The sequence below is a fragment of the Cuculus canorus genome, chromosome 16, assembly GCF_017976375.1.
Source record: "Cuculus canorus isolate bCucCan1 chromosome 16, bCucCan1.pri, whole genome shotgun sequence".
Taxonomy (NCBI): Eukaryota; Metazoa; Chordata; class Aves; order Cuculiformes; family Cuculidae; genus Cuculus; species Cuculus canorus.
Window position 1 is genome coordinate 7,900,791 of NC_071416.1, and position 12,018 is coordinate 7,912,808.

Here is a 12,018-nt window from a genome sequence, read left to right on the forward strand (position 1 = left end):
CCTCCCGGTCTGACCCCTCCGCCGCTCCCCGGGCTGTTCCCTCGCCGCATCCCGGGCTGCCGCCGGCAGAGGAGGCTGTTGCTCCGCCAGAGCGGCGGGGCCGGGGTGGGAATCTCTCCAAACATCCAACCTAAACCTCTCCTAACGCAACTCGATGCCGTTTCCTCTCATCCCATCATTTGTCCCTTGGGATCAGAGCCCAGCACCCACCCCACCACAACCTCCTCTCTGAGAGCTGCAGAGAGCAACGAGGTCTCCCCTCAGCCTCCTCTTCTCCAGACTAAACAGCCCCAGGTCCCCCAGCTGCTTCCAGAACTCCTGGGCTCCAGCCCCTTCCCCAGCTCCATTTCCCTTCTCCAGACACGCTCCAGCCCTTTGTTGTCTTTCCTGGAGTGAGGAGCCCAAAACTGAACTCAGGATTCGAGATGCGGCCTCACCAACACCAAGTGCAGGGGATGATCCCTGCCCTGCTCCTGCTGGCCACCCCACGGCTGAGCCAAGCCAGGATGCTGGTGGCCTTGGCCACCTGGGCCACATCTGGCTTATATTTAGCTGCTGTCGAACAGCACACCAGGTCCTTTTCCTCCAGGCACCTTTCCATCTGCTCTTCCCCAAGCTTGGAGCTGCACAGGTTTGTTGTGTCCCAAGTGCAGGACCTGGCACAGAGACTTGTTGAATTCCATCTTCTTGGCTTCAGCTATGGATCCAGCCTGTCCAGGTGCTTCTGCACAGCCCTCCAGCAGATCAACACTCCCACCCAACTAGGAGTCACAATCGGCTGCTAACTGGACTCAGCTCTGTTCACCACAGGTCTCTGGGCTCAGCCTTCCAGCCTTTTTTTTTAACCAGTGAAGACCATGTCTGTCCAAGCCATGAGCAGCCAGTTTTTCCAGGAGAACGATGTGGAAAATGGGGTCAGAGTCTTTACTGAAGTCCCGGTAGACAACACCTACAGCCTTTCCCGCATCCACTAGGTGCGTCACCTTGTCAGAGAAGGAGATCAGGTTAGTCAAGCAGGACCTGCCTTTCCTCAAAGCATGCTGGCTGGGTCTGATCACCTGGTTATCCTGTACGTGCCACATGATTGCACTCAGGATGATCTGCTCCACAGCCTTTCCTGGCACTGACGTCAGGCTGACAGGCTTGGAGTTCCCCAGATCCTTCCCTCCAGCTCTTTTGGAGATGGGTGTTACATTTGACAACCTTCAGTCAACTGAGACTTTCCCAGTCAGCCAGGACTGCTGACGAATAGAATAGCGGCTCATAAACACTTCTGCCAGTTCCTTCAGTACCCTAGGGTGGATCCTATCCTTCCCCATAGACTTATGTGTGTCCAGGTGCAATAGTCCCTAACTATTTCCCCTTGAATTGTGTGGTCTCCGTTCTTCTCCGCATCCCTTTCCCCCAGCTCAGGGGGCTGGGTACCCCGAGAACAACTGGTCTTGACTGAGCTAGAGGTGGCATTCTGTACCTCAGCCTTTTCCTCATCCTTTGTCACTACATTTGCCCCGCATCCACTCAAGGCTGGAGATTCTCCTCAGCCTCCATTTGCTGCTGATGCATCCATAGAAACAGTTTCCATTGTCCTTTACCACAGCAGCCAGATCAAGTTCTGCTTGGGCTTTGGCCCTTCTAATTTTCTCCCTGCATAACCTCATGACATCCTTGTCCTCCTGAGTTGCTGCCACTTGTTCCAAAGGCCCTGAGTTCCAGCCACAGCTCTCTCTTCATCCAGACCAGTCGCTTCCCCACCGGCTCATCTTCAGGCACATGAGGACAGCCTGACCTGTGCCCTTAAGACTCTTCCTGGGGGAATGTCCAGCCAACTGCTCTCCGACAGACTCTCACCATGATGTATCCCTCATTGGCCTTTCCCTATTTCTTACTTGTGAACATCCAACCCCATCGTCACCATCATTAGACTCCAGAGAATCCAAACACTCCCTAACACACCAAGCTGCCCCACCACCTCTCCTTCCTTGCCTGTCTCTTCAGAAGAGTTTGCAGCCACCCCTTGCAGCCCTCTGGTTGTGCAAGTCATCCCACCGTGTTCCCATGATGGCATAGCTGCTATAGCTTTCCTGCTGTGCAACAGCTCCAGCTCCTCCTGCTCGTTGTCCATGCCACATGCATTGGGTGCAGAGGCACGGCTGCCAGCGCTGTCACCTCCATAGAAGAGCACTCCTTGGTTCCTTGGAGGTGCTTCACTGGTGTTTCCTTCTTGGCTCCTATGACCTCAAGAGCCCCTGACTCACCTTCATGTGACTTCAGCTGTGATCCATGTACCTAGCAGGTCACAGACATGCAGGCCAAGGGCCCCCACTAGCACTACATCCCTCTAACCCTGCCACGGCATCCTTCCGCTTGTCTCGATCAAGCCTGATATCCCGCTCCCTCTTCCAGTCAGTTCAAAGCCGCACAAGCTCCTGAGCAAAGATCCTCGTCCTCTTTGAGAAAGGTGAACCCCATGAGACATCAGCAAGCCCAGTACCTTTGTAAACCACCTCATTATTGAAGAATCCCAAATTGTGGCGATGACAGCAACCACAGAGCCATGTGTCAATAGCCTGGGTGCGTCTGTGTCTTCCAGTGTCACTGCCCACAATGGGAAGGAAAGAGGGAAAAACGACCTGTGCTCCAGATACCTTACTGGCCAACCCATGGCCCTGCAAGGCTCTTTTGGTCGCCCTTGAATTGCACATTGCAGCTTCATCACCTCTCATGGAAGAGCAGTAAAGGGCAACAGTCCGAGGCCATTCCAGGCCAGGAAGTTTCTGAGGGATGTCCTCATCCAGACCCTAGGGAGGCAGCAGAATCCCCTAGGAGAGGGTTGGCCTGGCATGTTGGACCCTCTGTTCCTACCAAGAGGGGGTTGTGCACATCTATAACCTGTCTTTTCCTCCTTGTGGAGATGGTCTCGATACAGGGCTTTCTAACTCTGGCAACACCTCTGGTGCAGACGGACCTCTGTCCTCATCTTTCATTGCCTGGTCTTCCACCTCTAGAGCCCAGAGCTGCTGTACAGAAGTGCCTGGGAACGCGAGTTGGGCAACGAGGGGCTTCACTGGCCACTCCAAACATGGACTTGCCTTCATTCCTTCCATCCCTTTGAGGCATGGCTTTCAGCCTTCTGGTGGAGGGACACAGGGTGCCCTTCATCTCGGGTTTGTCCTGGTGGCTGCTCCTGTTTCTGTCCGGAGGGCAGAGCAGGGCTTTGTGCCTCTTCGCTCTCGTGGACTGATGCTGCTCAACCTTTCTGCTTCCTGGCATGGCTCTGTCACCAGGCTAAGAAGATCCCCCTCATCCTGTTTCCTTGTCCCATCCCGCGCCAGTGTCCTGCTCGGGCTCTCCCCGCATCTCGAAAACATCTGGGCTGCCAGGTTCACGCTGGTGGGCGCCGAGGACTTGGCGCTGCTGGACCTGGTGGTGTCGGGAGATGCTGAGCCCGCGGGACCCCCGGGCTGTCGGGGTGCCTGTGCCCGCCCCGTCCTCGCCTGCTGCTCCCACGCACCCTCTTCCCCGGAGGCGGGGACCGAGCCGGGGCTCCCGGGCTCTACTTAAGCGGCCGCGGACGGGACGGGGGCATCGCCATGAGGACCGAGCTGCTCCCGCTGCTGCTGCTGCTGCTGCTGCCCCCGCCGGGACCCCCCGGGAGCTGCGGGGGGGCTGCGGCGCAGCGCCTGTCAGGTGAGAGGGACCCTCCCCGCGCCGCATCCCGGGGCGCAGCGGGGGTCCCAGCCGTGCCCCTCGACCCCCTACCCGCCCTCACCCTCTACTCGCCCTCCAGGCAAGCGAGGCGAGTGTCCCCATCCCGCCAAAAACCCCCCGACGGCTTGCGGCTCCTTCTGCTCCACGGACGCGGACTGCCCGGGCAGCGAGCGCTGCTGCAGCACCGGCTGCGGCACGGAGTGCCGGCTGCCCCTGGGAGGTGAGCGGCGCCCGGGACCCCCGTCCCTGCCCTCGGGGGAGGATGCAGCCCGGGACCCCGGCTTTGCCCTCGGGGGAGGCTGCAGCCCAGGACCCCCGCCCTGCCCTCGGGAGAGGCTGCAGCCCAGGACCCCGTCTCTGCCTTCGGGGGAGGCTGCAGCCACGTCGGGGCATAGGTTCTGCAGCCCGGGATCCCTAGCTCTGTCTTTGGAGGGGCTATAGCCACCTTAGGGAGTGGATCCTGCAGCCCCACCAGCCCCTGTGTCCTATCCTGTGAGAATGGGGTCTGGGCTCCTCGGCTGTTGCTTGTGGGGTGCAGCACCCGCAAGGGCTGGCATGGTTGACCCCTTGGGCCTGATCCCCCGCTACTCTGGTGTCAGGGGACAGGGGTGCCCGTTGCTCCTCGCCCACAGGAGCTGGGAGTGGGAGCCCCGAGGTGGGCTGGGCGATGGGAGCGGGCAGGGGCTGGTGGGACTCTGACCCTGCGGACACCCCCAGTGAAGAGCAACTTCTGCCCCCGGCCGGACCCTAACCTGATGAGCATCTGCCTGGTGGAGTGCCACAGCGACAGAGAATGCAAAGGTAGAGACAAGTGCTGCGCCATGGGCTGCCACGTCCAGTGTGTACCTTCCTTGCCAGGTAAGGGTGGTTGGGGTCTGAGTGGGAGGGGGATGCAGCCAGGACAGACACCCCTGTGAGCTGGTGTCCTTTCTCAACCGCAGCCCACCCGGGCGTCTGCCCCAAGAGAAGGGTGCTCCAGACCTTCGCTCCTTGCAAGAGCACCTGCATTGATGACACTGACTGTCCTCTCCACCAGAAGTGCTGCTTCATGGGCTGCAGCCGTGGCTGTCTGACTCCAGAAAGAGGTACAGTGGCCCTGCTCCTGCCCACTGTCTGATGATACTCCCTGGGTCCTGCCACGTCCAACAGCCCTGTGTCCTCTGGTGACATTGTCACCTTCCACCTGTGCCTGGTTCATGCAGTGGATGCTGCTGAACCCCATCGCAGGACCTGCCAGCCCTTGGGGTGTTTGTGCTGGGTGATTTCTACCAGCTGCAGCTCCATCCCAGGAGCTGGCATCATCCCTGGTCAGAACCAGGCCATAGTGCTAGTCATCATCGTTTTACAGCCTGATCAAAGTGAGACACCGAGGCGCTCAGCCCGCTTGGGTGGAAAAGCCTGCTCCTGCCCTTGCTTTCCAATGTCTCTGTCAGAGGCGTTCAGCACAGGGCGTGCACATGGGAGAGCCGGTGGCCTCATGGAGTGAGGGGGCTCTGCACCGTGTAAGCACTCTTCCAGGTGTGACACTCGTTTCCAAGCGGAGCCACAGGTGTTTGGGGTCGTTTGTGGTCAAACAGCCTTCATGGCAGCTCAGCTTTCCTGGCTTGGTGGCATATTCCCACGCAATGTGGGAACCATGAGAGCTGCTCCAGGCTGTGCCTCATCCCTGGGGACACGGCAGGGCGTCGCTGCCAAGGGGGTGAATTCTCCAGGGTGAGTGCAGCAGCCAGTTTGGGGCCAGCTCTGCTCCCAGCGCTGGTTCCCTGCTGCCTCTCCCCACTCCCTGCCCTGCCTGCACACCCTCTTCACTGTCCCCTCTTCTCCTCCAGGAAAATTCTTGGAGTGACCCCGCGGAGGAGGTGGCAGCGAGGCCCGGACCCCTCTATGGGGCTGGGGTCTGCGGCAGTACTGACCCCATGCTCTGCCCCATGCAATAAAGATGCCAGGACGCCTGGTTTGCGGCAGCTCAGTCTCTGCTCTCATTCTTGTGTGACAGTGGCAGTGGCTCCACGAGCTGCCCAGCACCTTCCACTGCCCAGCACATTCCCGCTTCCCATCCTGCCCACATCCACCTGGGCTGGAGCTGGGAGCCCAGCTTCTGGCTGAGCCTGGGGACCCCGTCCCTGGCTTGCGTTGGCGGGTGGCCTCATCCAACCCCATCCCTCGTCCCCAGTACCTCCTTCCAGAGCCAGTGGGGGCTGCAACTGCTGCATGAGGGGCTCGGACAGGGCTGTGTGCGTGACCCTGGGCTGTTCCCCTGTGAAGAGGGTGCTGGTCCAGGCAGGGTCTGCTCACTGCAGCCCCCTCGGCCCCTCACCAATCCATCTCTCCTGGGCTGTCGGCACCGGCTGCCTGTCCGCGCCATAGCGGCTGCTGCTCCACAGCAGCTCTAATAGCTCCAATCCATAATCAGAGAGACGGGGCTGATGCTGGGCTGGCACTGGCTGCCCTGGCTCTGTGCCCTGCGGCACAGCCCGGCTGGCGGCACCGCCGTGCATGGTGCAAGGGCTGACGGCACAGGGAAGGCGGCCTCCCAAAATGGGGTTTTTATTACAGCCATACATCACGGCGGCGGCCCAATGCGGGCGGACGGGGGTGATTTTTCTTCATGGTTTACAGACAAATGAGGGGAAGGAAAATTGATGTGAACTTTGCTATAGTGCGAGGTCGGGTGCAGGCAGGGAGCTGGTTATGGATGAGGAGCCCTCAGGCCTCTCCCAACCCTTCTCGAGGCCGATGGATGGGAGCAGTGATGGGACTGGGAGCATTGCCTTTGCTGTGGAGATGGTGCTGCTGCTCCTGGGGGCTGGAGAGGGGGCTCCACTTCCCCAGCCCCTTCACCCACAGTGCGGGATGCTCAAAGGGATGCTTGCCACTCCGAGGAGGACCACGCGGGCAGCGTTATTAATTCCAAGGGACATCCATTAGTGCTGCAAACGTGATTTGGATGCACAGCGCTAGGCAGGCTGCTGTCATTGGCTTCTGGCGAGATCTTGACTGCTTTCACCACAATTAAAGTTGCCTCCAAACACCACGGTCCTGCCCAGTGTGAGATAACAGTTAATACCCTCAAATAGCAACTATCAGCTTCGCCACAAGGTCCATGAATATTAATACAATTCTAATTAGTTCCTTTAAATACATTGCCTAAATTAAGCCTTTCCTCAGCAACAAATCAGCAGTGATTTGGCAGCCTGCTCGCTCACGGAAGGCAGATCAGGAGCTCTGCTCCTGCCCGTGGCCAGTCTCTGCCTGCCTGGGGCTGGGACACATGGCTGCCGATGTGAGGGCTGGTGCCGAGCCAGCTGTGCTCCCACTTTGGGAGCTTCCAGCTTCTGGATGGGCGAGGGCCAGTGGGTCTGGGGGCTGCAGGAGCTGGGAGCCCTCCCACACCAGGGTGGTTGCTGGTGGCTGTGGAGGTGATTTCCTGCAATGCACGAGGGCTGTCTCAGCCTGTGCCGGGAGACGCCAAGCGATGTCAGTCCTTGGTCCTTGGCTCCAGCTGCCCTTTCCTCCCGCACCAGCAGAGCTGGAGGGCTGAGCCCCGTTCCGTTTGGAGGGGCTGCCTGTCGGCAGGACCCCAAGAAGGGTGGGCAGGGGCATCCCTGTGGCTCCTCTGCGGCATAGCAGAGCCTGGCTGTATTCAGAGCAAACCTCAGGGCTTGCCCAGCGCCCTGGTGGGCTCCAGCACCAGCTCTGATCCCGCACCCCAGGGAGGTCCAGGCAGTGTGGGCAGGATCCTGTCAAGGGCTTCAAGAGCGCAGTTTGAAAGCACCTGGTAAACCGGGTCCGAAGGAGCCCCCTGTCACAGCTATAAAAATAAACTGACCATGAGACTCAGCAGAGGAAAGGGAGCCCAGGCTCCACTGAACAAGCAGAGAGTGCCCTGCGACCTTCATCAGCAGTAATGTTATTAATACATTTTTCCCCAGGTACACCCACATTTGCATTCCCAGCAATTTGCACAATAATGAGGCTCGCTGACCGTGGCTCACCCAGCAGCAACCACTTCCCAGTTGATGGCACCATGCCCACAAGTTCCTCTGCTCCAGCCGCAGCAGTGCCATGAGTCCCCAGTGCCGCTCTGTCACCTCCATCCTTGCACCCCAACACTGCAGGACACCTGGGGGGCTGCAGGGATGTACTGAGGCTGGCCAGGGGCCGGTGTGTCCCAGAGCTGTGTGCCCACACAAGCCCACTGCCACCTCTTCGGAGCCTAGATGGATGCTCCTGCCCCATGCCACCCTCCTCCAGCCTTCATCCCCAGATCTGATCCATGCTCCTCCTGGTGGCAGTGGTGGCTGTCCTGCTCAGATACCCCTGAGGCAAAGGGCTTGTGGATGCACAGGGAGGGGTGAGTGTGCAAGGGTGAGTGTACACACCAGGGCGTGAGGATGCACAGGGTGAGGGCGCAGGCTGAGGTCTGGATGGGAGTGGACGTGGCGCACTGCCTCCCCGCTTGCTGGTGTTGGTGATGCTGGAAAAGAGCAAATACCAAACTCATTTGCTTGAGGAGAAATTAATACGGTGTGATGCCTGTAGTGGGTGATTTAAGAAGTGAATTTAAAATCTCAACACAAATAGCTTTTTTTATAAGGTCAGGTAAAAGATTAAACACTACAGACAAGCACGGCACTTGCCATTTCCAGAGTCGCTTTCACCATAAATACTTGGGCTGGTGCCGTGTCCCTGTGCTGCTCACGTTGGGCAGAGCCTGCTCGCCGTGGTGGGGTTTAAAGCTGCCCCAGATGCGGTGCTGGGTGAGCAGGGATGTCCCTGAGGTGGGCAGGAGGTCTCACCATCCCCATCCTCATGCGGCAGCCCAGCTCCCCACCGTCATGTGGAACCATCAGTGGTGCTCTGTGGACATGGAGGGAGGAAAGAGGGGCATGGGGCCACACTGCCGGCAGTACCAGAGGGGCCCTGGCCTGGGCAAGGATCTGGCCCCAGAGTCCCACTAGGGTTGCTACCAGCCTCGAAGGTGCCCGTGGCTCAGGGGGCAGTTGCGCAGCCCAAGCTGTGGTGCCCAATGCCAGGCGCTGGCTCCCTCTCCCACTGCCCAGCAGGGTCCAGGATTGATGGCAAGAGATCTGAATGTCTCCAAATGCAGAGGTTGTATTGCCAAGCTGCCCCCATCCATCACCAGACGTTCATTATTAAGTAACACCCTGCACACTGGGCTGATTTCACACCTTATCTGAACCCAGCAGCTGTGCCCTAAATCCTGAGCGCCGTGCCTGTCTGGAGGAATTCGGATGCCTGTGCTTAAAATTAGTGTTAGCATCTATCATTTCCCCACACCAAATGGCTTTTGTGTCGGCGTTTGGCAGCACTCATCTGTCACCTGGGCTCTGGGCTGCCCAGTTCCGTACCCTCTCCGTCACTGTCACAGGACCCCTCGCTGGCAAAATGTTACCCAAAGACCAAACACAAGAGCTTGGCCTCTCCCTTCTGCCCAGGCTGGTGGCGGTGCTGGCAGTGAGCGCATCGTCTCTCCCCTAGGGCACAGCGGGCACCGGCTCTGCTCCTGGCAAAGCTCTCCCTGTCTCCCAAGCCGCACCGCAGCCAGGCATGTGGCACAGCCCGTCCTCTCCCCTGGCACGGTGGCTCGCTGCCCTCCACTGCGTCAGCCACACCGCGTGGCCGAGCCCCTCCTGGCCACGGCTGCCGGCAGCCGGCCCTGGCGAGGAGCTCCTGCCAGGCAGGGGATGCTGGAGCTGTCGGCGTGATGAAAAGCCTCCCGCAGCAATGCAGATAACATACAAGCACAGGTCAGGCGAGGCCCGTGTAGCCCATCCATCAGCGCCGCCGCTACAGGCGCTCCCGGTGCCACCATCTGATGCGCGTTATCCACACAAATGTGTTCCTTCCCCCAAGGTTAAACGGATGAGTGAGGTTCAGGTGCTGACAGCTCTGCCTGCCCCGCAGAAGCGATAAACGAGCTGAAAGAACCAGAGGGAAAAAAAAGGTTTGTTTTCTGTCAAATGCTCCTTTTGATGGTGCTGGCGTGAGGACGATGGCAGCACAGAGATGAGCGTGAGGATGGGGATCCGCTGCTGGTACGGCCGCGGGGCAGCTGGCAATGGGCACTGTCGCAGCGCCAGCGTGTCGCCTGCGGTGACAAAGCGAGGACTCGGCCAGAGGATGGAGCACCAAGTGGCCCTGGCAGCAGGTGCTCGGTGCAGCCCTGGCAGAGCTGGCGCCGGCAGAGATCGCGTGGGATGGCAGCGAGCCCATCCGTCCCCTGCCCCGGCTCCCGCAGGCGGCCAGGGGAGCGCTGCCAAGGGCTGGCAGAGCCAGGCAGGCACCAGGGTTGCCCTCTGTCTCCCCAGCTCTGCCCCAGCGTGCGGTGCGCAGGGCCTGATCCTGCTCCCACTGAGCCACGGTGCTGCGAGGTGCATGCTGGCTGGGGGTCTGTGTCCCCACGTCCCTGCTGCGCTGCCGCTGCCCTCGCTCAATGTCACACTTGGAGCCTGTCAGCTTGAAAAAAGGTTTGCGGCCGATAAGCGATCGGGCTGTCAGCTGCGCGGTGCCGCTCGCTCGTGATTTACTGCGGCGTCGCTAACGGAGCACAGATTTTTCTTAATCTAAATTGAAAACTACTCAAGTAGAAAAATAATTTCATTGCTTCATCTTGAAGGGGCGGGGGGGAGAGGAGGGGGAAGAGCTGTGCCAGGGCCAGCAGGGCTGGGGCTGCCTGTGCCCCCTGCCTTCACCCCAGCTCCATGCCCCAGCACCACTCCTCCCCATTGCCTCGGGCAGATCCTGCGCTGGGGATGAGCATCAGCTTCTGCTCAGACAGTGAAACTCTGACGCTGTGCCCCACGCCGGAGCCTGGCGGGAGCTGCTGGCATGTCTCTGGGGGTGAGGTGGGCATCAGGAGCTGCATCCCACGTGTGGGTCTTGGGAGAGGCCTTGGGGTATCCCTGTGGGGACACAGGACACTGCCACATCCCTGCGGCATTCTGGAGCAGTATGGAGGTGGCACAGAGCTGCGGTGCTCGTTGTGCCATGGTGTTTGCCATGCCCCAGTGTTTCCTGTGCCCTGGCGCTTTGCTGTGCCTCAGTGCTCATCATGCCCTGGTGCTTCGCTGTGCCCCAGCGGTTCAGCGCACTGCAGTGCTTTGCTGCGCCACAGGGCTCCCCGTGCCGCGGTGCCGCACGGCCGAGCAGGGCGAGGCGCATCTCGAGTGTGCGGGTGCTCCAATCCCAATGAAGAGGTAACAGATTCCACTGACGCTTTTCGTCTGGTGCATAATCCAGCCAGCAAAGCTGTGCCATCATGGCCCCACGGATGTACCGCCCTGGTGGGTTTGCGGTGGCTCCCAAGGCTCCAGGCAAGCCCTGAGCCAGTCCTGCGTTTGGGTAAGGGGTCGTGCCAGCCGCACATGCAGTTGGGCACATTGTGTGTGGCACAGTCGTGGGGATGCCAGATCAGCCATCGTCCTCACCACACGGCACAGGAGGCCCCACAGCTTTTGGCATGTCTTGCTTTCGGTGTCACCAAAGGTCTCATGCTCTGGCTGCAAAGAAATTCTAAACACGTTGTCTGCCCTGTGCCCCTGGCTCGCTTTTAGGGGCCAGCGATGTGGGTGGGTGTCCAGAGGGTGAGCCAGATACCAGCGCCGGCAGTGCCCATCACCCAGCTCTGGCCTGTTGGGATTCACAGCAGTGAACACCAGCAGGAGCTAGGAATGGGTCTGGGAATCGGCTGCACCCGTGTGGGGGTCCCGGACCGCAGCTGGGATTGGGCTCATCCTGTGCAGGAGCAGGATCCAGCTGTTCTCCACCAGCTGGGATGGGGCATGGTGCAGGGGCACCCCCGGGGCTGGGCTCTGGGGCGGTGGGGTGCAGCCTGGTCCCCGCGCCTCTCGCTGCCTGCGGGGCTGTGCTGCAGAGCCCCAGTGCCGGTGAGGACATGCTGCCTGACAGAGATTGGTAATTTGGAGTGTGAGCAGATTCTGGGAGCATTTGCTGAGCTGGATAATAACGCGCCCAGCGAGCTGCGTCCCAAGCATGCTGCCAAATTAAAGAGATTTTTTTCCCCTTTAATTTAAAAGTCACCGCTGGGAAATCGCTGCCGACCTCGTCCCTGATTTCCCCCCAGGCTGCCTTCCTGCAGAAGTCTTTAATTTTGATTGTCACACTTTGTGGAGTTTAACTTGGGGAGGCAGAGCCATAAAAAACGGTGCTGCTCCAGCACCGTGGCTCCAGTTGTGCCGGGATGGTGAGCAGCACCGGTGCAGGCAGGAGGGAGGGCAGTCTGGCCACTGCCACGGTCACAGCCACGGCCACCCTGCCGGGCACCAG

General features: G+C 59.9%; 1 protein-coding gene across 1 annotated transcript; it reads left to right on the forward strand.

Annotated features, from left to right (window-relative positions):
- The first annotated feature begins 3,527 nt into the window (after positions 1 to 3,527).
- On the forward strand, positions 3,528 to 5,671 carry LOC128853827 (WAP four-disulfide core domain protein 3-like). The gene is made up of 5 exons (XM_054081594.1): positions 3,528 to 3,687; positions 3,788 to 3,928; positions 4,426 to 4,566; positions 4,650 to 4,793; positions 5,538 to 5,671. The coding sequence occupies exons 1-5, from the start codon at positions 3,591 to 3,593 to the stop codon at positions 5,552 to 5,554; spliced, it is 540 nt and encodes a 179-aa protein (XP_053937569.1). The 5' UTR covers positions 3,528 to 3,590; the 3' UTR covers positions 5,555 to 5,671.
- The last annotated feature ends 6,347 nt before the right edge of the window (positions 5,672 to 12,018 follow it).